At 37.1% G+C, this 26,012-nt stretch overlaps 1 protein-coding gene across 4 annotated transcripts in view; it reads left to right on the top strand.

Moving 5' to 3' along the window:
- The window catches only part of Snf4agamma (SNF4/AMP-activated protein kinase gamma subunit), a 180,690-nt gene that overhangs the window by 139,395 nt on the left and 15,283 nt on the right, over positions 1 to 26,012 (top strand). For all 4 annotated transcript variants that reach the window (XM_076439741.1, XM_076439734.1, XM_076439726.1 and 1 more), the window contains one exon: positions 9,739 to 9,787. In XM_076439741.1, the coding sequence (XP_076295856.1) occupies positions 9,739 to 9,787 (49 nt within the window). The remainder of the gene's footprint in view (positions 1 to 9,738; positions 9,788 to 26,012) is intronic.

The following is a 26,012-nucleotide window of genomic DNA, read 5'->3' as shown; positions in this document are numbered from 1 at the left end:
CGAACACGAGCCGATAAAATAGTTGTCGTTTACTAGAAATATCATCTGCGTCTCTATTTGTGCGATCTGATAACTCCTGGCAGATCCAACGCCCCCCTTTAAACAACTTCAACTGTTTATAATAACATGTTGTTAATTAAAAAGCATTACTAAACTGCAGATTTGTATGTAAAATAATAATTTCAAGAAACAGGAACAAAATAAAAAATCTCTTTGGCTGAAGGTAATATTTTGGTGTTTTTAGGTTTCGTCAATCTTTCTACTATTTTATAAAATAAATAATAAATTCCGCGATCTAGTCGTTACATATTATAAGAGAATGTTTTAAATAGGTTAACAGAATTTAATTAGTACTCTTTTAATGGATAAAGATTTTAGCTTTTTGCTAAAGGTAAAATTAAGATATTTCTTCATAGACTTATTCAATAACATACGTTTTATTCTGTTCTATTACTCTTTACCATGATTGTTGCTATTGAATGAATCAATGACTAAATGTATTAATTTTATCTTTGGATTTTAATTTAAGATCTCCAATCAAATAATATAATTGAGAAAAGTATCGAATGTGCTCCATTGTTTCCGAGTGTTACATTCCTCAGGATAAGTGAATCGTTGGCAGTCTTTAATTTTTCAACATTTCGGTTTGATGTCGATTGGACGCACTCGTTGCGCCGTCTATATTTCATTCCCGAAGCAATAACTCTATTAATAGTTGGATTATTTTGGTTGGCACGCGACGCCGAAACTACACATCAAATTTAAACGTTCGTGGAATAATTCATTGACCATTAACACGACGCGTTGACCATGGACTTGGCATGCTGTCGGATCATTCGAGCTGACTTTTCAGAAAGAAAACAAGCATACAGAATCTCGTTTTTGTTCGATTTTTCTAATCAATAGCAGCTGTGTCAGCGAATACTTGACAAAAATGAACGACCAAAACGAATACATACTATGAATACAATTATTATTCGACATGTTAAAGTTCAAGGAATGTTTTATTCATAGCGAAAGCATCGTTAAAATTCAGCACATAGATTTCCCATAAAAAATTCTCATACATACCGCGCGTTCCAACCCATTCCCCGTGGTATCGCCCCAAGGGGTTAAGATCCATTAGCGCTTGGTGTCCCATTTTAGTGATACTCTTTCGTTTCAACGGTGACGCTTTCCGATATTCTAGTTTAATCTTTATTTTAGTCACTTTCTTGTTTCTCAAATATATTTTTATGCATTTTAATTAGTGCGACACTTACACCGATGCAGATTAACCTATTCAGATCTGAAACTAATTCAGTCAAATTTTTGGTTACTGTCAATCAGAATAAAAAATAACAGTTAAATTTTACATTTGTTATTTATGACAAGAATTGATTTTGATTATAAAGCACCTTGCAATGTAAGAAACATCTTTTCCGTTTTCGAAATTATTTTGATTTTTCTCCCATTTCCGATAAACTGTTGAAAAAGATTTTCGAACAAAAGTTGGTCAGTAACTGCACGGTGATAAATAGCGATAAACAAAATGTGCGAAAAGATCCTCGGCGTATTAAGCGAAATTGTATTCTTCTTTTTATCACTAGACTGCGGATCTTTATGCAAAATAAAAATTGTTTGCATTGAAATAAACATTTCTTTCTTCGTTTACTTATCTAATTAAACTGAAACCAATACGCTGATGTCTTTAAATCTTTTTAATATGTCCACTGCTTTAAATGGTGCTTACCTGTTGTTGTCATAAATGCATAAAATCCGCAGTCTATTTATCACCAATCTCTGTGGAAAAAGAATCAGAAGATACAAATTTTTTCCATAAAGCACCGAGCACTGTGCGTCGTGTTAAACTAGAAGGAGTTATTGACGACGAACGAGAGCGCAAGCTGGATGCGAACAACAAGAGCGATCGAGTGCGCCGCGATAAAACGAAATCTTGTGTGGGCAGTAGATTCAACGTTAGAAAACGTCCGAGGAAATTTTCCGGACACTTTGGAAAGTTACCAGGCGGTGGGAAAGCGGCGCGTTGAAATATATGTATGTCCAACGGCCGGCTCTGATGCTTGGCGCCTACCTCATCCTATCCCGCGTTCGTTTATTGTGCTTGTTACGTGGTCGCTCGTATGGCTATCCGCGGCATTACTATTCTTGGCACGGATCGAATCAGCCGGTCGTGTGCGTGCCACTTCGTCGATGTATGCGTCCGCACAGGTTGAAAAAAGAGGGACGCACGTAGAAAGAAAACGAGAGATGCGAAGTGATTCACGGAAACCACCGCGTTTCTTCTGTTGTTGTCACTTGTCCAGCTTTTCGTCGTTTCATTGTTGTCTGCCGTTCCCACCCTCTACCCCTATCGTGTCACGGATTGTCTGCATATGCGAAATCGTACAAATTGGCAGCAATTTGTTAAGAAGATGCCCCTCGCCATTACTCATCCCCAGGGTTTATTCTCGGCGATTTCGGCAATCCTCGTATATGCAACTGCACTTGCCTTCCAACAAATATGTGTGTTATATGAAACAGTGTCGTGCGGGGCAGAACGTGCGAGAACTTCCCAGGTACAACGTGTGACAAAAAGATCAGCGGTGAAAATTGAGGGTCAAAGTTAGGAAGTTCATCCGACCCATAAATACAGTGTCTCCTACTAATATTCGGACGCTCTCTAAAAGCCGATAACTTTTTAAAAATTGGACTATACTATTCGAACATTTTTGGGAAGATAGAGCAATTAGTTTACTACAGGATGCGGAAAAATATTTTTTTGAAAATTGCAATTGGTCGGAATTTTATACAAAGTACTAGAAGTTCCGTTTTATAACTTTTTAATGTGGACTCGTATCGCCAATTATATGCACTGTGAAAGTTTCATCTAAATCGGTTGATGCGGGGAAAAGCGACATACATTGAAAGATGTAAGAATCCTTACATTTATTGTAGTTAGAAAATCGTGAAAAACTACAATTTCTACCATCTTTAAACGTTGGAAGCTCATTACAACGTCGACCGATTACGATGAAATTTTCAGAATATGTTTCAGCGATACAGATCTACGAAACGTGTTTTCCAGATTTTCAATATAAGCCCACATCACAACTTTTACTATTTTCTCTGCAATTCCGACAACTTTTCTTTAAAAAATTTTTTCACGTTGTGTAGCAAATCAATTGTTCCAACTTCTCTAGGAAGTTCAAATTGTATGGTGCAATATTAGAAAAGTTATCGTCTTTTCAACCCTCATCCATCCCTCATTTCACGAACTGAATCTGTCCTTCGGCGTCAAATTGACACAGTGATAAAAGATCGATGAAATAACAAGGTAAACAGTTATTTTTCGATGTTTCTTTATTCAAATTGATGAGGAAATATCTATATCTTAGGATTCTCGGTTATGTGTTTCGCATAAAAGAAATGAAATACACGAAGTTTCAGGAAAATTTATCTAGAAATAACAGAACAGTATAACTTATTTCGGGAAAACTGTGTCAAATTGTCTGTGTCGGTGTCTGAATATTAGTCGGAGTCACTTTATCTTCGGGTACCCGAGGATTTTGGGACACAAGACTCGCTCGGGACTCGATATGTGATTCAAAACAGTTTCTTAAACTGATGTTTTCATTTGAAAGCCACTTCAGACTACTTGACGGTCCATAATTGCAATTGCAATTAAAGAAAATTTTGTACTTTTTCGAGACCTGCTGGCAGTAAGGACCATTTCTGGCGATATCATGAATAACACACGTCGTCGTCTACATGCAAATGAGTGGCATAGTGTTCCGACGAACGATTATAGGCCGCATTTACTCCTTCAGTGCAAGGTTCTGGTGTTTGCATCGTGGAGAAGCAACGCGCGAGCAACGGCCAGCTGTTAACACGTTGCTCGACACCTTCGTCGCGAGCAAAATCACCGCTTGTCCGAGTTATTCGTGAGATGACTTGTTCTCACGTCCGTACTAGCCTACTCAACGTTTGCTTGTTTCGTTGTTAGGAGACCGCGAAAAACGACGCAGACTTTCTAATTTTCTCGGATCACCTGTGACCCTTCGACGGCCGAGTTACATCCACATGATTCCTTGTTCAATCATTATTTTTCTGACTGATCTCTTTGCAGGCAACATTTCCAAATGAGAACAATGAGAAGTCTTAATAAAAAGCTTGCTACTTTTCTACTACTGTCGAGAACAATAAAGAGTTTCTAGCAACACCGCAACGATCGATAACGTTGTATCGATACCTGCGATTTTCACTTTCTTGTCATCGTTAGAGTGCGGATTTTATGCATTTCCGGTAAAAATGACTTGGTTAAGAGATTTTGAGAACATTAGTTACATTCTCTTCGAGTTATTGAAATTATTGGAGGGAGAAATACTTTTTTTTATTTAACTTCTATCTCCTGCAATCGATCCACAACATTTTTTACTTGCATAAAGATCCGCTGTCCTGTCATTAATAGACTACGGATTTTATGCGTTTCCGGTAAAAATGTCTTGGTTATAAGATTTTGAGAACATTTGTTACATTCTCCTCGACGTGTTGAAATTATTGGAAGGGGAAATACTTCTTTATTGAACTTCTGTCTCTTGCAATCGATCCACAATATTTGTCACTTGCATAAAGATCCGCTGTCCAGTCATCATTAGACTGCGGATTTTATGGATTTGTGACAAAATTAATAGGTGTAATTCGAAACAGTAAAAAGATTAAATGAGTTCAACAGTGTCTATACACTATTTGTAACATATAAAAAGTATTAACGAGGAAAATAAATTGTTACTTGGCTTCTATAGATCGTAATTGATGTGTAAAACTTTTAATTTGCATAAAGATCCGCAGTCTAGTCATCATAGTCATCCTAGTCTAATCACTAGACTGCGGATCTTTATGCATTTATGAAGAAATTGGTTGAGCGAAATATAAAACGGTGAAAGATTTAAAAAATTCAAGAATATTATAACGTTGCTTTTAATGTAACCAAGTCGTTAAGGGATGAAATCGATTCTTATGTTATTCCTGCTTCCCAAAATCAATGCAAACCATTTTTATTTTGCATAAAGATCCGCAGTCTAATCACTTTCTTTTAACTGCGTCTCTTTTCAATTCTTCAACACTTACGAAGACATACGAAAGACAAGTGAAATTAAGATAACAATAATTTTACTATAATCGACATAAATATAATTAATTGCCATATGGACACTGTCACACAATTAAGTGAAACAGTTATTCGTTGAATTCAGGAAAGAATGAAGCTGGTCTGAATGACGACAACAAACATGAATGACTCGTTAGCTCGTCATCTCCGGTTATAAGGTTGAAAAAGAATCGAATTTCTCTGGCAAGAGATTGCAAGCTAGCAGTGAGGGTATTTTATTAGGAACGTATGGGGCCACTCGTTGGGGACATGAGCCTCTACCTCTAGAATACTTCAGACACGTTGGAAGTGATTTATCAGTCGAGCAAAACCGGTAACCGGATTCCTATTTCCCGTAAAATCAGATTTTTAAGGAAAGAAAACTCGACCTCTCTGGTTGCTAGGAATTTTTATCTTGGCCGTTTCTCAGCGTAAGTGGATTAGGCGAACCCATCGGCGAGACTCGCCCACAAGGAATGGTAGATCTTGGAACGTTCGGGATTTAGTTGTAAACGAGTTCTCTTTCGTTATCGAAAATTGTTAGGTGGTTGCTGTTACAGTCGAGACATTTCGTAAATGTACCGGACAGATAAACGAACTCGAGCACTTCAGTTGACGATGTAGAATCTGTCAATGGCCTCAGAATTCTTGGATAAGCTTCCATTTTTTATTCAGACTGAATTACTCTTTCTATTTCTCACTCGTTAGATTAGAGACGGTAGTACTCAAACAATGGATAAATAAACAACTTTACTTGATAAACAAATCATCATTTAAATCGTCACCAGAGCAGGGACGTATTAAAAAATTTAGGGACATCGGTGTACGAGTTTCAGTCGAATAAGATAGTTAAAAGTATAGTAAAAGTAAATAATCACACATAACTTTATTTTTTATTCTCAATATTATTTCTCTACAACCAATTTTAAACTGACTGCATAAGCAGTAAACCGTGGAGGAAACAGGGATCGGCGGAAGTTTCCAATGAGGTCCAACGAAAAAAGAAAATGGTTCTTTGTCTGAGATTGTTCCACTTCTCGGTGTCAATAGATCGTGCCACAAAGGAATCATTTCCTTCGGCAAACAGTTCTGTCTCGGCTCATTTGTATTCAGCGCCAGTGGTCATCGATGTCCAATGCTAATGTGGCATCTGTGATACTCGAATCGGTCGTTCGTTCCTCGAAGACACACAGTGCATCCGAGAAGCCCGTGGCATCTAAATCGTTTCACAGTGATGTCGCGCAACATCTTCGTCGATCCTGATAACACGTTCATTGCCACAGTGCTCGCTGTAAAGACAATCGCGATAAAACAAGTGCGAATAATTGTGCATTTACCAAGATAAACATATTCACGTCTCTACGTTACTGATATATGTACTCTGAATCTTTCTGCAAAGTTGCATTTTTATTTTCCATAGTTGCGAGTCCGAAATAAAATAAAATTTCATTTCCTCCGATAACATATTTGTTACACAATGGAAAGGGAAAACAAGTGCAAATAATTGTGCATTAACAAAGATAAGAATATTCACGTGTCTCCGTTACTGATATACCTTGAATCTTTCTGCAAAATTACATTTTAATTTTTATATCGACGAGTTGGAGCTCTCAGATAAAATAAAATTGGTATCCTTCGATAATATATTCTTCATACAATAAAAAGAGAAATCAAGTAGGAATAATTGTGCATTAACCGAAATAAAAATATTCAAACTTTCTGCAATTACATTTTTATTTTTACATCGACGAGTTGGGGCTCTGAGATAAAATAAAATTGGATATCATACGATAATATATTCTTCATACAATAAAAAGAGAAATCAAGTAGGAATAATTGTACATTAACCGAAATAAAAATATTCAAACTTCCTGCAAAGTTACATTTTAATTTTTATGTCGACGAGTTGTGGGTCTGAGATAAAATAAACTTGGTATCCTTCGATAATATATTCTTTATACAATAAAAATAGAAATCAAGTAGGAATAATTGTGCATTAACCGAAATAAAAATATTCAAACTTTCTGCAAAGTTACATTTTTATTTTTATATCGACGAGTTGGGGCTCTGAGATAAAATAAAATTGCATATTGTCCGATAATATATTCTTCATACAATAAAAAGAGAAATCAAGTAGAAATAATTGTACATTAACCGAAATAAAAATATTCAAACTTTCTGCAATTACATTTTTATTTTTACATCGACGAGTTGGGGCTCTGAGATAAAATAAAATTGGATATTCTCCGATAAGTTTATTTCACTCTGCTGTGAGAGCTGTTGTTGAATTCAATGTTTGTTTCGTGTAATGTTGTAGACTAGGTCAGTGTTGACCTCCGAGGCAAACGTGTTAAATAGTCTGTGTTGTATGCACAGCCTGCACTCGATGCAATTAGTATCACACATGCGACGCTAATTTCGACGAAGTGCGTTTCATAGGTACTTCCGCTTGCTCGTTCGATACGTTGTCTTCGATAGTCCTTTATGAAAATCGATTTTCGTGAAAGGTGTGCGCAAAAGGTTTATAAATCGTTGCGCGCGACGGTGATACGAAATATTGCGCGTTTGAGATTTAACGAACATGTTCTTTGAGAATGAAAAATTGCCTTTACTTTTATTCTTACACGTCCTGAATTTCATAAAGCGTCCGTCCAAGTCGCAGTATGTAGGTAATATTACACGCTCGGTGTCCTTGTTAAGGTCTGAAAAATGAAATTTCTGCTCTCGGAAGACAGAAAGTGCACGGGAAAAGAATTTCTTCATTCCTTTTACGGCTCGGGTTTTGTAAAATGTGTGCTGGTGTAATATTTACACAATATTACAGTCCGAGATTCTCGTTCATTAACGTTTCCGTAGCAAGTAGATAGTTCCCTCGCGTTTTAAAACTGGTTCCCGCCGCCATTAGCATAGTCGCCGCGAAGTTTAATCATTAAAACGAGTATAAGAGTGATGGCATGTTGTTTATAATTTTCTAAATTCTACACGCGTGTTCGACCGAGTAATTATTTCTATGAACTCGCAATAAATTCGTCACCGGAAACTTGTTCGAGTCATAAAGAAACGCGTGCTACGACCTCGACGTGTTTTAATGATTTTCAGTTTCCGCTTGAGCAGATAAATAATATTAGTCGTCTTTTTTTTTTAAAGATTCTACATTCTAATTTCAACTGCATAGTTGTGCCACGACTTGAATTCGTCTTGTTGTACGAAACCTTCTCAATGAATTTCACAGGCTTGCTTCATCCGAAAAAGAGTATAGACAACTCAATAATTAAATAAGCAACCAAAATAAATTTTCTCATCTATAACTATTATCATCGATAACCGTCATAAGTGATCGAAATGAATTTCTCTCAACGATAATATTTACCAACAAGAGAACAAATTTTCGGTTGATTTTCGGTTTTTCTTCATCGATAACAGTTATCGAGAAGGATCCAATTTTTCGTTGTAACCAAAATGTATAAAAATCGATATTTTGTAATAATTTTGTTCCCCCAATTCTTTTTCTTTATATTTTATGTACATTATCTTAAATTTCAATAATAATCAACTTTTCATTAATGATTTTTATTGTAGAAAATTTTAGAATAACGAATGAATATGTTAAAAACTCATCGAATTTATCGGATATAAATATGTTGCACTAATTCCATCAGACGCAAAGAACTATTTGAAAATGTGCTTTATAAGTTGCCTGTTGATTTCGATGTTCAATTACTTCCTCGCCGAACCTGTAAGAATGTGTTCAGCGATAACGGTGTGACAAGGGAACGTCCAAAAAACGGAATGTTTCTGTGGAAAACTCGCCCTGAAGATATCACGAAATGTTTACCGAACCGTAAAACTATCAAGTTCGTTGAAGTCAGTTATACAAGATTCGTTTAACAAAGTGTTTGAGTGATGGCAAGCAATATGGCGGATAGAGAACTCGTCGGAAGTTTCGGAGTACTCGAAGGTTTTCGAGACTCGAGGTGTTAGAACGACTGCAATCGTGTTAAATTCCGTGGTTACGCATTCCCGACCGAAGTACATATCGAATCGCGAAAATGTTGTTCCGTCGGCAAACCAGCGAACCGACCGGAAGTGTCGCAAAGACTCCTGGCACCGCGATGGCTCACAGTACCAGCTCCTCCGGTATCTTCTCGAGTTGGTACTCGAAAATAGCGACGAACGTGAAGAAGAGACAACCGTTCAGTCCGAAATCTCTGTTGAAGAAGGCGTTGGTACATATTCTTGCTCTTTGTTCTATTCGCGCTCGAATAAACTCGAGAGAAACATTAAAACAGACTTAACAGACAATAATTACTGAACAATTTTTCTCTTAACACTAAACCTACCGAGTCTTAAAATTAACTGATACATGTTCCCTTATAAAAATGACGAGATTGATTTTATTTAGACTTTGTGCAGTTCCTATTGTAATATGTGCTCCACTAAAGATATAAAACAATCATTTCTCATGAAATTATTTTTATCATATCAATAATCGTAAAATAAAAAATCAGGAACCGGTGATGGTAGATTTTAGTGTTAAATTTGAACAATACACTACCCGTATTTTAAGAGTGTTTACAAGTAGACTAACATTTTGTATTTTCTTGTTTCAGCTACCTGTCGTTGATCCTTTCCTGGAGAAAGTGTCGCTCTCTGATCTCAGTAAGTGTTGCTATTTCATTGTTCTATTTTAATCGTTAGATCGATTCTTCTGGGATACTTTTTTGTCACGTATGATTCCGATTAAACGTTGTAATAATTTGGCGAAAAGTGTACAGTGTGTATAAGAAGTAATGGTAATCTGTGCTAGGGTTGAATCCTTATATCCGTTTTTATATATAAGAATACTAATCCTACATTAGAAAATACTAATGTAAAGTATATTTACAAATTTTTCGGAATCTTCTGTTCCTCCGGTCGGATCCATAGCGTCGAATCCATAGTGCCTGACTTTCGAAGCACAAAACACCACGATACTAAATTTTAAACGATCACTAAACACTACACAACACATCCTCCGAAATCGTGACTGCAAATGCGAAGAAGTTACTCCGACCAATAAAAAATAGTTCTGCGATCTTACTGCGATATCTACGCGAAAACTCTGCTCTCTCAGCATACCATGTATTCGATCAAGACTGATCGATTGAAACAAAGGAAATCGTTTCCACGAGATATTGATTTTTTGAGAATCATATATTTTCCGTCGCGAACCCCTTCATATTATTGCTGCGGGTACAAAGGCCCAACTACTGCCGATAAAGGACGTTCGAGCAGGCAAAAAACGCATGTAAATCGGCTCCGAACTGGCCGATTATTTTACAACCATCGCGCTTCGACAACTTCAACCCCGACATATGGACAACACGTGTGACGGATCCACCGAAGCGACATACACACGTAAATTACGCCATTGACGACCGAAGACAATACGAAAAGGAATTTCCTTGACAGTTTCCCACTCCCCAACCTTTTTTTTTTCTTTAAAGATGTGGGAAAAAATACATTTACGTACAACCAGAAGGGGTAGTGTGGAACTCGGGGGACACAGGTGGTCGGTGTCCTCAATACTCACTCAAAAAACCACACGTCTAGGACTGAGAGCCCTTTTCTCGCTCTCTAATGTCCTTGAGGACAGTCAGGGCCCCGCTTTTTGCATTTCTCCTCACTTCCCACCCCTCAACCTATAGCTTTCGATACACCGCGACCAATTAACAAACGGTACATTTCCCCACCTCTAAATCCACCCGTAACCATTGACGAAAAAAACCGAGATGACAATCGCAGAACCATTTTGATCGTTGCCGGTGTGACTCTTCTCGTTCGCTCTCACGATTATGGAAAGTGTATTGCCTAGTGTTTAGTGATTCGCGTAAATGTGTGCTGTGGATCCGACGTAGGAACAGAGGATCCTGAAAAGTTTGTAAGTACCTACACTTTACATCAGTATTTTATAATGTAGGATTAATAATCCTACTAAAGCATAAGATTTTGGCTCTTATGTAATAGGTCAATTAGGTTGTTCCAAAAGTTTTGTTTCTGAATGTGTTCCTTTAATATTGCTAAATAAATATTAGGCTGTCCCAAAAGTTGGTTTCCGATTCATGCACACAATGCAAATTCATGTTAGGAAGTACTAAAACATTAACATAAAGATTATCGCATTGTTCATATTTATTTAGCAACATTAACACTAAACCTACCGAGCCTTAAATGTAACTGGTACATGCTCCCCTATAAAAATTACAAGATTGATTTTATTCTGACTTTGTGCGGCTCCCTATTGTATAATACAAGTTCCAATAAAGATATCTACACCATTATTTCTCATGAAACCATTTTTATCATATCAATAATTGTAAAATACAAAATCTGGAACCGGTCATTTTGACCGGTGGCGGTAGGTTTAGTGTTAAAGGAACACGTTCCGAAAGAAACTTTTGGAGCAACCTAATACAGTAAATCCTCTATAGTCGCAAAAAGGCCGTACACGATAAACGCAAAAAAATATCCCCTCCCCACTGTAGTAATGTGATCTCGGCTCGGGTATATCGGAGTGAACCACTACTAATGCGACGTGGAGAGTCGTAGTCGCCGGCACACAGTTCAATTTATTATTACTTATTTGTTTTATGAAACTTTCACCAATATATTTATGGCATTTTTCTATTAGACCAAACACGATATTATTTCAACTGTATTTAGTGGTTTAATTGACGATGAACGTTTTGGGGGCAAGGAAGGACAGCGTATGGGAAAGAAAGGGACGCGGAGAGCCGCAGTCGCTTCGGCCACGCGCTGTCCTTCTCTACGTTCAGCTCGGCCTTTGAAGCTCAAAAAATAGTGTCCGCCTACGAACTTTGCAAACGAATCTCCCCGAGGCTTTTGCGACTATAGAGGATTTACTTGTGCAACCAGGATATATGACTATAAGGCAAGTTTTTATTACAAATGTGCACTAGGATGGACGATTATCGCTTTTTGTGCACCCTGTACTTACGTGTTTGTTTCAGTAGACTTGTTCAAAACACAAAGAAAATAAAAATAGGTACAGACAAATAGTGGAACTCCATTCTCCACATTTTAGAACTACAATTCATATAATCAGGTGGTTCATATAATCACATAGGATTTTTCGTTCATCTAATAGTAGTTCACGTTCATATCGGAGGATTTCGCTCAGCTAGAGTTCAGTTAACCAGACACTGCTAACATTTAGTTCATATAAACGGTGTTTCCCTGTATGTTCTTAACATATTACCTGCTGACTGAATTTTTGAAGACGCGGGTGGGACTAAAAGAGGGGTCCCAGAAGAATCGATCTCGCCAAACTGTAGCATACTTTTATAAACGGTGTTTATAGAAGTATTCCAGTAATTATAACCGGTCTAATAAAAAACGGTATTTACGAACGATGTCACAATGCGCTCCGATCCGGAGTTGAAACAATTAATAATCTCGGGCGATAACTAATAACGTTTATCTGGCCGTGCTTCCGAGCACTCCATCGAATTTCTTCGTCGGAAGAGTGAGTCGAGCTCTCGGTGACAATGTAGTAACGGATTGCTCTTTCGACTTCTCCCGGAATACCTTCTCTTCGGGCGCATTAATTTCTTCGCGTCCTGTCCCGTTCCATTTTCTTGCCGCGATGAGAGACGAACGTCTGCGGATGATAAAGCGCTTTCGCGAAAGCTTTCCTGGCGAAGGAGGGTACGTATAAGCCGGTTAAATCGATGCAGCCTGGCAATATATTTATAAATAAGTGCCAGTGCGTAAACGAGAAGGGGTGCCGGTCGATTTAAACTAGCCCGGAGATCATCAGATTACCGTGCCACCAATAATCAGATCGTTTTACCAACGAGTCACTGGTTCGCTCGAAAATTAGCTATCACCGGGGTCTGCGTCGCTCTCAATAAGTCTAACGCGGGAATGTATCCATTAAACTCGAAATATCATTTTCGGGAAGCTGAAGTTTGCTTACGAGCACATATTCGGGCTTGTTTAAAGCCCTTCGCGAAATTAATGAGCCTCGAATTGCATTAACTCTCTCTTCCAACCATATTCAATCTCGGGAGTAGGATTTTAAGATCGGAACATAATTGCAAATCATACGTTTAACTTCTTCCAGTGAAGTTGACTTTAATATACTCCGATTCAGCATCAAAATCGATCCAAAAGTCAATTGTACGTTTCTAAACAACAAACACATTATTCGAAACTCCCTGAAAATCTGCGTTTCATTGGTAGGGACTTACCGTGTTAGATTTGTTAACAGCAATGGCAAATTAGATTATTTCTACAGTATATTATTATATTATTTTTGTAACTATACAATTGATGTCGCTTGGAACCATTCACAGTCTTATTGTAAACATATTTTTGATCGTAGTTCTTGTAGACCCGTTAGTCTTTGTCTTGTTCCCAATGTATTAGGTGTGCAAATAAGTTCTTTCCCCTTTCTTACATAAAATATAATAAAATCTTGTTTGGTGACTCCCCCAATCTTTCTGCCAATTCTTCTTGCGTCTGGGTCGGATTTTCGTTGAGCAATTCCTCTAACTCACCGTCATCGAACTTTCGCGGTGCACCTGAACGATCGTCGTCTTCCAAATTAAAATTTCCTGCTTTAAATCTTTGGTACCACTTTTTGCATGTTCTGTAAGATAGTGTTCTCACTCAGTGCCACACAAACCATTTCCGTAGCCTTGACAGCTGATTTCCTAAGCTGGAATGCAAAGCGTAATTAGCATATTGCTTGAAATTGTTGCATAGAACTGGAAACTCTCGGAGCGCTCATCAAGACTCTTCTTGAAACTAAAAGAACGCTCCTTCAGATGGAACCAAAATCGGGAAGTAATTCGAATTCAGTCGGAAGTTATGATCGTTGAAAAAAAAGGGGAAGCAAATTATTTGCACACCTAATAGCTTATATTCGTTTCATTGAATCGGTGTAGACGTGGAATAATAAATTCACGATTTTTATACTCTGTGTCCAAATAAACAACAAAGAAACAACCTAATATTCCAATGTGATTGGAACACGAGTCGATCCTGTATACACTATGTGCATTCATCCTTGCGTTCACGTTACGGCAGACTGTTAAATCGTGTATTTTAATTTGCGTTTCATTTTTATTCGTAAACTGGCGACTAATCGAATATTTTCGAGCGGCGACGCGCGTACGCGGATTAATCCGGATGGCTAAATATATGGCGTGTGTCGAGTCCTGTGCGACAACAACGACAACGACAGCGCACGAGCGATGAAAACGCGGAAGCCGAGCTGGAATCATAATCGTTTTCCGGGTCGCGTGAGCCCGGAGCTTGAAATCAAACCGGGAAGTGCATCCCACGTGCTCGACGATCCGTTTATGTAGATTTCCCCTTGAAACGGTGGTTCACTGGGATCTCCCGGTCCAACGGTATCCTTCCTTGCCCCTGTCGTGGGAGTATGGTGTGCCGATCGATGAATTCCCAGGAGGTACAGCTCGCCCGCGCACACCGGAAACCAGACCAAAGGATTCGGGGAGAACGAGGATCATTGTAAACGGCTAGAGGCAATCTGATTCATGGAAAGACGAGACACGTACTACGGCAAACAATCGGTGAAATATGCGCGTAGCTCGCCGGAAGTGGTTATGTACTTTTCTCGCGCAAATTCGAGGAACAATTCTACTGGGTCAATCACGTGGCCAACTGGGATTATTCTGTTGCCAGTAGACCGACCTGAAATCTGTTCATCTAGTAATCTAGTGTAACGTGATTCAAAGGGAGCTTTACCACTGCAACTACCGAGCCCTAAACCAGACTGACGTAGTACAGTGGTGAGCATATACAGTAAGCACTGATTCCAACACACTTTAAATCGGAATAACTTCTTTATGAATGGACCAAACGACTTCAATTTCTCTCTAAGGCTAGAAGAATTAGTTTAGTAAATGACGTCTAAAAAATATTTTGAAAAAATGCATTTGGTCGGAATTGCGAAAGAAATAGTAAAAATTGATTTTTACTACGTTCTTAGCTGGGCCAATAACGAAAATTTTAAAAGATCTGTTTGGTCAACTCGTATAAATTATATACGCTCTGAAAATTTCATTGAGATCGGTTAAATTGGTTTACGAGCTATAAACGATCAAAAGTAAAAAGGCCGAAAATCTGGAGAAATTGCCATTTTTACCACTTTTGATCGTTTATAACTCGTAAACCAATTTCAATGAAATTTTCAGAACGTACATGATTTATACGAGTTGACCAAACACATCTTTTAAATTCTCGTTATCGGCCCAGCTAAAAAAGGTTGTAAAAATCAATTTTTACTATCGTTTTCCACAATTCCGACCATATGCATTTTTTCAACATACTTTTTAGACGTCATTTACTAAACTAATTCTTCTAGCCGTACAAAGAAATTGAAGTGTGTGATCAGTTTTGCTCCTAACTGTATAATTGTGGATAAATTTCCTTATTTATATGCTCGCCACTGTATATACCTTTATGTATACTACCTATAATAACAATAATAACAGAAACGCTTTCCGAAGAAAATATTTCTACAACCTCACGAATTGTACAAGAAAAGAATCTTATTAAAAATCTGATGGAAAACGCGTCATGTTGACACGAGGGACAGATGGGGGTTAAATAATGCAATCGATAAAATTTCTATGGAAATTGCGTTTCAAAGTAAACTCGATGAATCATAGTTACCAATAAAGATGTTACGGAGGGTTAGGTACAGGGTTGAAGCGCACGAGGAGAGCGCCTTGAATCTCGCTGACCTTCGCAGTGAAACTACCATAAAATAGTCCCCACTTGACGTGCAACGCTGCCAGAACTACGCCGCACTACCATGGGATCACCATGTAATATTGGAACCATTGTTTGCGTGTTTTGAAACTGGACAAATCCCGAGAATCCGCGCACGAGTGTTAGGGTGGATTTATAGTGGAGCAGCGAGGTGAGCTGTGCGGTGAAAAAAAAAGAAAAACAAAGAAAATACATATGTACTTTTTCATTGGTATGTGTCGAAATGTTGTCACGAATGTTGGTTTGTTTTCACCGCGTCGCTATCATCGATGCTCGCAGCTCCACTATAAATCCACACTAAGGATTAGGGCGAGAGGAAAGGGAAGAGTGGGCACAATAAAGTATATAGAGTGGAGTTGAGCGGAAGAGGGTTGCAAGCTGGATGGATAAGCTTGATTTTAACAAGGTCGCCGGGATTTCATTCTGTGACGCATTTTCACATTCGCATTTAGGTCTGGGTCATGGGGTGGGGTACATCCTATAACACGGTACCCTTCTACAATGAGCGACAGAGTTGCCCCTTTTTCGTCGCTGGCTGTCTCTCGTTCCTGGAATCGAAAACATTCTTCGATCGCGTCTCCCTCGCACGCGTTAGTCTCGTTTTATCCGTACTTTTCTGTTCCTCGAATGAAACAAATAGTCGTACCTACGTTGTCCGTGACTCGTGTAACGTTTATAGTATCTCTCGCAATCGTTCTACTGACTTTTAAAGTTCAAATGGTAGAATATTGCATTTCAGAAAAAGTCGAACTTGTAGATCTCGTAGATAAAACAATATTTGCTAATATTTATATAATAGTTAATATCAATCTCATCTGGTATACCATTTAGCGTACGGTGAAGTCGTTTCATTAACTCTAGGTTTACGGAGCACTGCAAGTGACTATTTTGCATTAGTTTATCGAAATAACTATAATATATATACCCAAAGAAATAAATTAAAATTAAAATTAAAAATATTAGAGCCGGTCATTTCGACGATTCTCGTAAAACTAGTCTTACAGTATGTAGAATATATTATAATATTATTATATGTGGATTATAACATATTTATAGTATAATAATTCTTTTGTGCATAGAGAGATTCACGAATTTCTGGTAAAGGTACTAGTAACATCAACCCCTTGCCCTACGATTTATTTTACGGTTCCAGTGATTGAAACTTTTTTGTAGTTCGTATAATTTCCTAAAAACGGAGAAAATTTATATCTATTGGGCGAAGTTTCCGTTTACGTCCGTGCTCAAAATTGGATGAAATTTTGGGAATGGGTTCTTTTTTTACTAAAATGATGATTGTCAGAAGGACTTTTGGCGGCTAGAAAAATTTTTTTTACCATTTCAATGTCACTCCCTACCTTACCGACACCACTCCTGTATTTTCGTATGCGTGGACCTAATTCTGATCGCATAATCTTCCCATTGTAGATATTCAATTAATTGGTTTAACAATTGAAATTTTGAAAACATTTTATATTAATTTCCAGAATATACGTATATTTAATATCTTTAATTAATTGCAAAAATGGATCATCACCAGCTTTGTTGACCTCATAGCGCCATAAAAATTCAAACATGTGATCTATTTGAACCATTCTTAATGCCACCCCTAGTTAGACTCTAGAGTGACATTAAAATAGTAAAAAAATTTTGTCGATATGATAGGGACTGACATTGAAATGATAAAAAAATTTTTTTCGAGTCGCCAAAAATCCTTCTGACAATCATCATTTTAGTAAAAAAAGAACCTATTCCCAAAATTTCATCCAATTCTGAGCACGGACGTAAACGGAAACACAGCCATAATCTAAAATACATTGATTTTGGAAAACGAACTTTCAGTCCAATTCCGTTTATAGTCGTGGATATTCATACTGTGTCAGTAATTTCGTTCAGCACTGTAGCAATCTGGAATTACAATAATTTTTCTTTGATCTTCGCATGCTATTCACCGGCAATAATTATTATCATGATAACCAGACGGACAGATTTCACTCGATTAATGTGTGCCTACTTACCGCATGCGAGACAGTAATCTGGATTTAATATAATACCATCCCATAATTAAATTTTAATTCTGTTTCAATGCCATCTGTCGAGCACCTGTGTAACATTGCAACCAAAAGATTGAGAATAGGAGCGAAATGAAAGATTTCATTTGCCTTTCTAGAATGGGTCCGTAAAGGCGGCACTTGGGACTATATCCTAATTCTGTCAAGTTTTTCAATTTTTCCCTGCTATGAAACCTTGCATTTGTTTAAAACAATAGTGAAAATTTTTTTATTTCACTAGAAACACCTAGAATCTCTTTACATGTTACAATTTAACGAAACAAGGTCGACTCTTTATTTCACACATTTGTGAAACCAACAATTTTTAACTCTTTGCACTCCGAATTATTTTTCAATTTTATTGCCAACAGTTCCCTACTATTTAAAGTGTTATATATTTGAAATTTACTTCAAAGGGCAGTTCCTTGACAGCAGAGGTGGGCATTATTTGGCGAAACAAATATTTCAAATACTATTTAATATTTTAGATTTTATTTTGCAAAATGAATTATTTCTGTTTTAACAATCTAAACCTCAAAATAAAATATTTCTATTTCAACAATTTGATCCAGAAAATAAAATATTTCTATTTTGACAATCTGAAACACAAAATGCACTGAATCCGGACCATTATTTTCAGCAATAGTACTTATAAATAAAATTAACAAGAAAGACAAAATACAAATGTTTGCAATATATTCTTCAAATAAAATACTATTTTCAAAAATTACTGCCTCTCTCAAATAAATTATTTTATTTTCAAAAATTACCACATCAAATAAAATAGTTTATTTTCAAAGTTGTACGCATACTTTAAAAAATAAATAGGATTATTTACTATTTAAAATACTATTTTCCCCAGCTCTGCTTGGCAGCTACTCGTTTTAAACAATTTTGTTTACTAATTATATTAAATGTAGCTCTCAAACTTTGTTGTAGTTTATATCCGTGGCACTTGTTTGTTTTTGACTAAAAAATAGGAAATTAAATAAATAAAAGAAGAACCAAATACATATAAAAACCCGTTTCCTTTACATTTTTCTATCTCTGATGTCGAGTCACACTCGACAAAGAAGTGCAAAGGCTTAAGATTTCGAAAAATCCTTCGAGATACGTTCCCATGCAAAGAATGACGTAATCACTTGCAAATAAATTTTGTAGAATTGTATAAAGAAACGAAAGAAACGAGCCAAACACTGACTCAAGCTTGCGAGATTTATCAGAGTGTAGATAACGTTAGAAACGTGGAACATATTTTCATGCTGTTTATTTCATGACATACTTTTTCAACAGAACGTCGACAAACACGTAGAAGAAACAATCACATTTTTCCGAAAACAATTTGAAGATTAATATTACTAGACGTAATTGGAAGTTAATAAAACGAGCGATTCCATGTTCTACTGATTGATCCTAGACCTCGACCTATATAGTTGCATTATAAATAAACACCCCTTACCGGCGCTGCAGAAAATCATGTGGAAATGCGTTTAAACTTGTGTTGCGCCGCGAAAGCTTTGCGGACAACTTTAAATAACTTTTAGAAGTGAAGAATGATGGACGACGATTTATTTGATTCTCTGATAACACACACTAAACGTCGTTCACAGATTTGTCTTTGAATTTGAGAAGGCAATGTTTATTCGTTTTTGTTCGATCATAGTCTTCGCAAACTTCTTCGACGAATTGAAATCATTCGACTGACGTATTGAACAAAAATGTAGTGTGCATAACCTCTTTAAAAAATTCATTACAGCAAGAAGTTGTTTCTGCTGTTACGCAATAATAATCCGGACAATAGATATTATCGATTAACCGTGTGTACGATAGCAGCTGTATTTGTTAGTAAACCAGGATAATCAATAACTGTAGCGCCGAAAGGAATTCTGATCGAAGTCTGCCTATACTATTTATGCTTTCCTATTTTTACAACACTTCCGTTTACCACCAGCACTTTCTAATAACGTAAAACTCAAAATTCCACTGAATATATACAGTGGGTAACGAAAGTATTCGAACGCCCTTTAAAACAGAATAACTTTCTTATATTTGTACGAAACGCGCGCGCGATCTGATTTTTTATAATCAATTAGAAGCACTGGTTTATGGAACGATATGCAAAACAGATTTTCCAAAAACTATAATTTATAAGGTTACATGCAAAAGTAAAAAAGGCATTTGTTCAAACTTTTTTATTAGGATCCTTAATGAAAATTTAAAATATATTCTGTTTTAAAGAGCGTTCGAATACTGTCGTGGCTCACTGTATTTCGAAATCGTAGATTTAACAATCAACAATAAATTGTTAAATCATTGGCAAAATATGTCACGTCGATGAGAGGGAATTCGCGAGCTTGTTATTTAAAATAGAAATTCTATTCGGTCTCTAATTAGGATGTAATTGGAGAACAAGTCCATTTAGTCGCTAACCCGTACAAAGGAGACAATAGACGGTTGCGAATCAATATTTGCGACCCGAATTAATTCGGAGGAGCTCAATGTCATCGAGGATTCGCGTGTGCCTCTTTCATTTCTTTAATTAATCGTTTTCCTTCTGTTGCCATTTAGGAAATTACGTTCGAATGCGTCGTTTCTTCGTGCAGCCTGAATTCCATTAACGAAAACTGTCCTCGATGCAACCTTTTGAACGTATCGCGGCCTTTTCTTCGCCATATGTTCAGAGCCTTATAATTTCAAAGCGAAATGAATTTCATCTTTAGTAAGCTCGTACGTGACGCGTTGATAACGAGCCGTTTAGCCTTCACTATGCGTATAGGGGGGTGTAAACGCACCCCAAACTAATAAAAACGTACATGAAACGTTGCCGAATGTTTCACAAGAAAGAATTGAAATGATTAAATTTATTATTTTTATTTGCAGAGAATTTCTCTATATTGAATTCAATTTTTGAATCTTTTCATACCTACCCTCATGAAAATCGATCAAATTTCACAAATACTTGGGCAGTCCAAGCTTTTTCTTTGCGGTTTGCACTAAAAACATGTAGGGGATGTGATTACATCCCAGTACAGGATTAACATTAGAATATATGTACGCATAGTGAAGGTTAAAAGGAGAACTAAATACGACGTTCCCTTATTATGATTAAAATCCGTCCAGCAATCTGCGGAAAAATATCCAGATAAAGTTCGAGATATCACATTAAGAACTTATTTAACTCCAGTCGAGATTTGACGATTAAAATAATTTTTCATGGAAGTAGTTTCGATTCGATCTCTATTTAAATATTGAAAACTAACTGCGATCCACTTTTGTTCGAAATTACAACATTTATGGTTTGCACAGATCTGTTCTTCGTTAAGTATGTATTCTATCTAACATCTTTGAGAGTTTATATTAATTAATTACATCAATGCTGTTCTAATCCTTCGACTTTCTTGGGACCTGATTTTACGGCATCATTGAGAGTACCAACTTATTTGTTATTTTTAGACCGCAGTAAATTCGGGAGGATCAGAAAATGTTACTTTTAAGACGTCATCACAATTCTCGTAACACTTTAATCTCCCATTGTCGGCCATTGTGCATCGCTCGCGAACATGTTTTCCCAGTAAATCTGAAGAAAGCAGTATAACTGAGAGTACAATCAAATAACCTAACCTCGAAGATGACATCAGAGCTCTAATAGTCATTCGATCCCCTGCGTCGGTTATTTTTCAAAAACAAACTTCCTGCAATCCTGGTCAACACAAAAAAAAGTAGAACAATCGATAAAACCGAGTAATGTTACCTCGAAGGCAACGCGAGAACATTAATCATTGTTTCATCCTCTATACCGTCGTTCATTTGTCGAAAATAAACTTCCTGCAGTTCCAGTAAATCGTAGAAAGTAGTACGTACAATTCAGACAATCAAGTAATGTTAAGACATCGTCGCAACTCTAATCACCATTTAATCTCCTATATTCACTTTTCGAATACAAACTTCCTGCAGCTGCAGTAAACACACGAAAAGTGTTACAATATGCACTATCGAGAATAATCATTACTAGACTCCGCATCTTCATGCAAAATAACAATTTTATGCATCAATTGCAAGACACAGCAGTTAAATATCAATTTATATTTTTCATTATTAATTCTAGCGTAGTGCAAATAATAGAATTATATTAATGAATAATATAAATTTATATTTTGCTCCTGTTTCTTGCAATTGATGCATAAAATTTAACCCTTAGCACTCGAATGGTGACTCTGAGGCACCACTAAAAATTGCTGTACCATTATTCAAAATATTGTTTACCTTATTATATATATATCGGTATCTAATCAATTACTAAACATTTAGGTATTGTATGAGGTATTATATCAATTTCATATCCATAAAATTTCAAAAAAATCATAGGGAATAGAAATATTCTGGATCAGAAGAAATGTTTAATTTTCCAGTTAAAATATCTCCGAGTGCAAAGGCTTAAATACTTAAAATACTAATAACTATTTTCTATTTCAAATTCTATTTTACCCAGCTCTGTGAACAATAAATATCGTTTAATAACAATCGAATAGTATACAAATTTCAACGATAAGTGTCCCTATACTTCTGAGCGGTGGTGTAGCTTGAGAAAACAAATTTATGTGAATTTGATCTGCAAAAGGGTGAACAAACCTGCAAAAAGGTGAATAAGACCTGGAAAAGGGTTAATTTGGAATCGAAAAATGTGAATATGGCGTCCTCGTATAAGGACATACGAAATATTGGGTTGGCAAGAAAGTAGTTTATTTTATTCAAGCAATGAATTTTAATGAATAAGATATTCTCCCGTTTGTTCGATGATCTTTTGCCAAAAAGAATATACAAGAAGATATTTTATTGATTAAAGTTCATCGCTAGAATAAAAAGAAATTCGATTTTATCTCACTTAAAATACCGAAATTACTTTCTTGCCAACCGAATAAATGCTTGGTGTATCTAAATTCGGTAAATTTTATTGTTTGTAAATGTTGTCCTCATACTGAAAAAAAATAACTCTTTAAAAAAAACCTGCAGCACAATGATAGAAACCACTAAAACCGGGCGAAGCAACCGGTGTTACCTTGAAGACGTGACCAGCGCAGCGCGCCAGTAACGTCGTAAAAGGAGGAATTGGCCAGGCGCTAGCCCCTAGCTGGTAGATCGCCAGCTTTACAGGAGCGCGTCGACAGTTGCCGTCGCGTTTCGCGAACCCCATCGCGACCGCAACCGCGGAATCCGCTGGGAAAGATCCGAGAAAGCCTGCGCCACTTGTCTCCGGCTCCGTCTGCGAATATCGTCGATCGATCAACGATAATTCGATGAAAAGCGGCTGCTCGATCAGCGAATTAATCATGAAAACAGGGAGGTGGTGCCGGTGGATTTTCGCAGCGAAACTTTTTTCTTGGCAAGATCCCTGGATTTCGTGTAGAGTTATTCTTGGCACGATCGTCCATGACGATGACGAGCAGCGTCGACGAGGTGGTGGCCGCAGACTAAAGGAAGACACTAAAGCAGTCCGGGACGGTTATTCGGTTCGCCAGCGACAAAGTAGAGGAACACCGACTTTGAGTTGCGTCGGTCAAAGGTCGGCGATCATCGTCGACGGCGCGTGTCACTCGAGAGCCCCGGGGCCGCTGAAACGACAACGGAATGATCGTTAGATCGTGGATACACCCTCGAAACTCATCCGATCGAGCAGCGTGTGAAATTGACGACTGTCTCCGCGCGACACGAGCTGCTCGAGAATACCATCTTCGAATTAAACGAGTTCATTGTCTTCGATGATCTATGGATGCTTGATGCTGTTCGTCCCATCCCACCGATGCGCACTGGGAAGTGTAGTGGTCCGTGTGGAGACAACACGAAAACGTGCCAACGTTCTAATGTGTTACTTTGTTGTTGATTGTTTACGCGCGATCTCATTCGCTGTTGATACGCGTGCGTTCGTGTGTGCGTTGGATCGTGGCATACAGGAAACGGCGTGAGACAGTTGTGCTGCTGACGCGATCCTCTCATGGTCATCCTCTTTGATACTTCTCGTCGGAGAAGAGCGATCGCGTTGCGTTCAGATTTCAGATTCTTTTATCGATTTCGTGGAGAATTTACTATATGAATTCTGACCATTCTAAAAGCTTCTTTTTGTCTCTTGAAAAATTATAACTTGATCGGATTTCAGTCAAAACTCTTGACGGATTATTTCGATCGAAGGTACAGTGTTATTCGACAGGATATTAATTCAACAATACTGCGGAACGTTTTGAAAATTCTCAAATTTTACATTTAGATACGCGAACTGAAGAATTGATGTACTTTTTTGGAGCTTTCAGCAGTTTTCAAAACATCTTGAGAAATTTGGAGTACTTTACAATGTCAGTACACTTTATGAACGTTCAAACACTTTGAAGAAGTATCTGATAAATGGAAATATATGCAATAGTCCATAGTAGTTACGCAAAGCGTTTCGACCGAGATGTCTTGAGCCCGGTACGCCATCAAAAGTTAGCGACACTACCATACGTCAGGGCAATGTACCAACAACTGTCAATTACCTGTCACGTACTCCCCGATTGGCAAGAAAGATGCGTCTATTTAAAACTTATAGCACGTTGTGCATGCAAGAGGCATTCATCGATTTCAATATTTTACTACATAATAATACAAACTATTCGGCAATTCGTTTGAAAAAGCGCGAGTACGTTTATCGTGAAAATTGTACGAGACAGAATTGAAAATAAGATCTCTGACAGTACATATAGAGTTCAATTAAATAAAGAAAAAGTTATTTCCGATAAAGCCAAGAATGGTACAAGATTATTTAAATCTATGCGTGTTCTCTTTCGTTTATTACAAACGAATAAAATAATGGAAATGGGCTGTGTATAAACAAAATTTAACAATTTTTTAAATGTAGAATGTCGACAAATTGTAATATTTCATTCTTAACATATAAAATTTAATATATCAATTGTAGGATAGCATTCGGTTGGCAAGAAAGTAATTTCGGTATTTTAAGGTGAAATAAAACCGAATTGCTTTATTCAAGCGATGAATTTTAATCAATAAAATATTTTCTTGTTTGTTCTTTTTGACAAAAGATCATCAAACAAAAGGGAAAATATCTTATTCATTAAAGTTCATTGCTTGAATAAAAATATTAGCCTCTATTTCACCTCAAAATACCGAAATTACTTTCTTGCCAACCCACAGTATTTATCCCATTGATTTGGTATTTACGCGATCATGACAATTGGATTTTTGCATGTTTAACTCGTAAACCGATTATTTCGTGAATCGACACAATTGGAACGGAGCTGACATTGCGAATTCTATGCCACGAAAAACCACGCGTTTCGTGTCGCCAGCAGCCAACAGGCAACTCTTTGTCAACAGGACAGTTGATTTACGGAGCTTTATAATATTGGACATTTCTGTGATTGAATTCATGAAACTATCCTTGGCTACGGTAAACAGTGTCAAATTCAACTTTGAAATCTCCCGAAATGATTTTTCAAAAGCAAACAGAAATAGAAAATTATGTTTTTAGCATTAACTGATCGTGGAATTAAGCGGAACCGTGTTCGCTCGATTCAAAATCAAATTAGAATGTAGGTGCAATAAGAGCCTCATTACAGTCCAGCAAACCTCTTCTATATCGAGTTTCAAGTAATTGTGTACACCATTAATACGTAAATTTTGCAGCGCATTAATCAGCCAGGCGTGCGAGTTTTATACATTTACAGCATTATTTTAATCGTGCTCGAAACGGATTATTGACGTGCAAATATTGATATGATCAGCTTATCACTACTTTCTCCTTTGAAAAAATTATACCAGGAAACAACATGGTAACACACACAAGTTCAACAATACGCATAAAATTCTGCAATCTGAGAACGATCAACTAGTAAACTAGCTATCAGTAAATCAAATAACATTTCTTTTTCGATTCTAGTATCCTTGAGCCAGTTTTGCGAACACGAAGGACGTATAAGTGATCTTGCTTCTTTAATTCTCTCTATACAGAGTGTCCCAAAAGTGTACTTCCTCGAAAGGGA

Source organism: Lasioglossum baleicum, chromosome 2 (genome assembly GCF_051020765.1).
Source record: "Lasioglossum baleicum chromosome 2, iyLasBale1, whole genome shotgun sequence".
In the NCBI taxonomy this organism is placed as follows: Eukaryota; Metazoa; Arthropoda; class Insecta; order Hymenoptera; family Halictidae; genus Lasioglossum; species Lasioglossum baleicum.
Note: the sequence above shows the minus strand (reverse complement) of the source record. Positions and strands in the feature narration are given on the sequence as shown.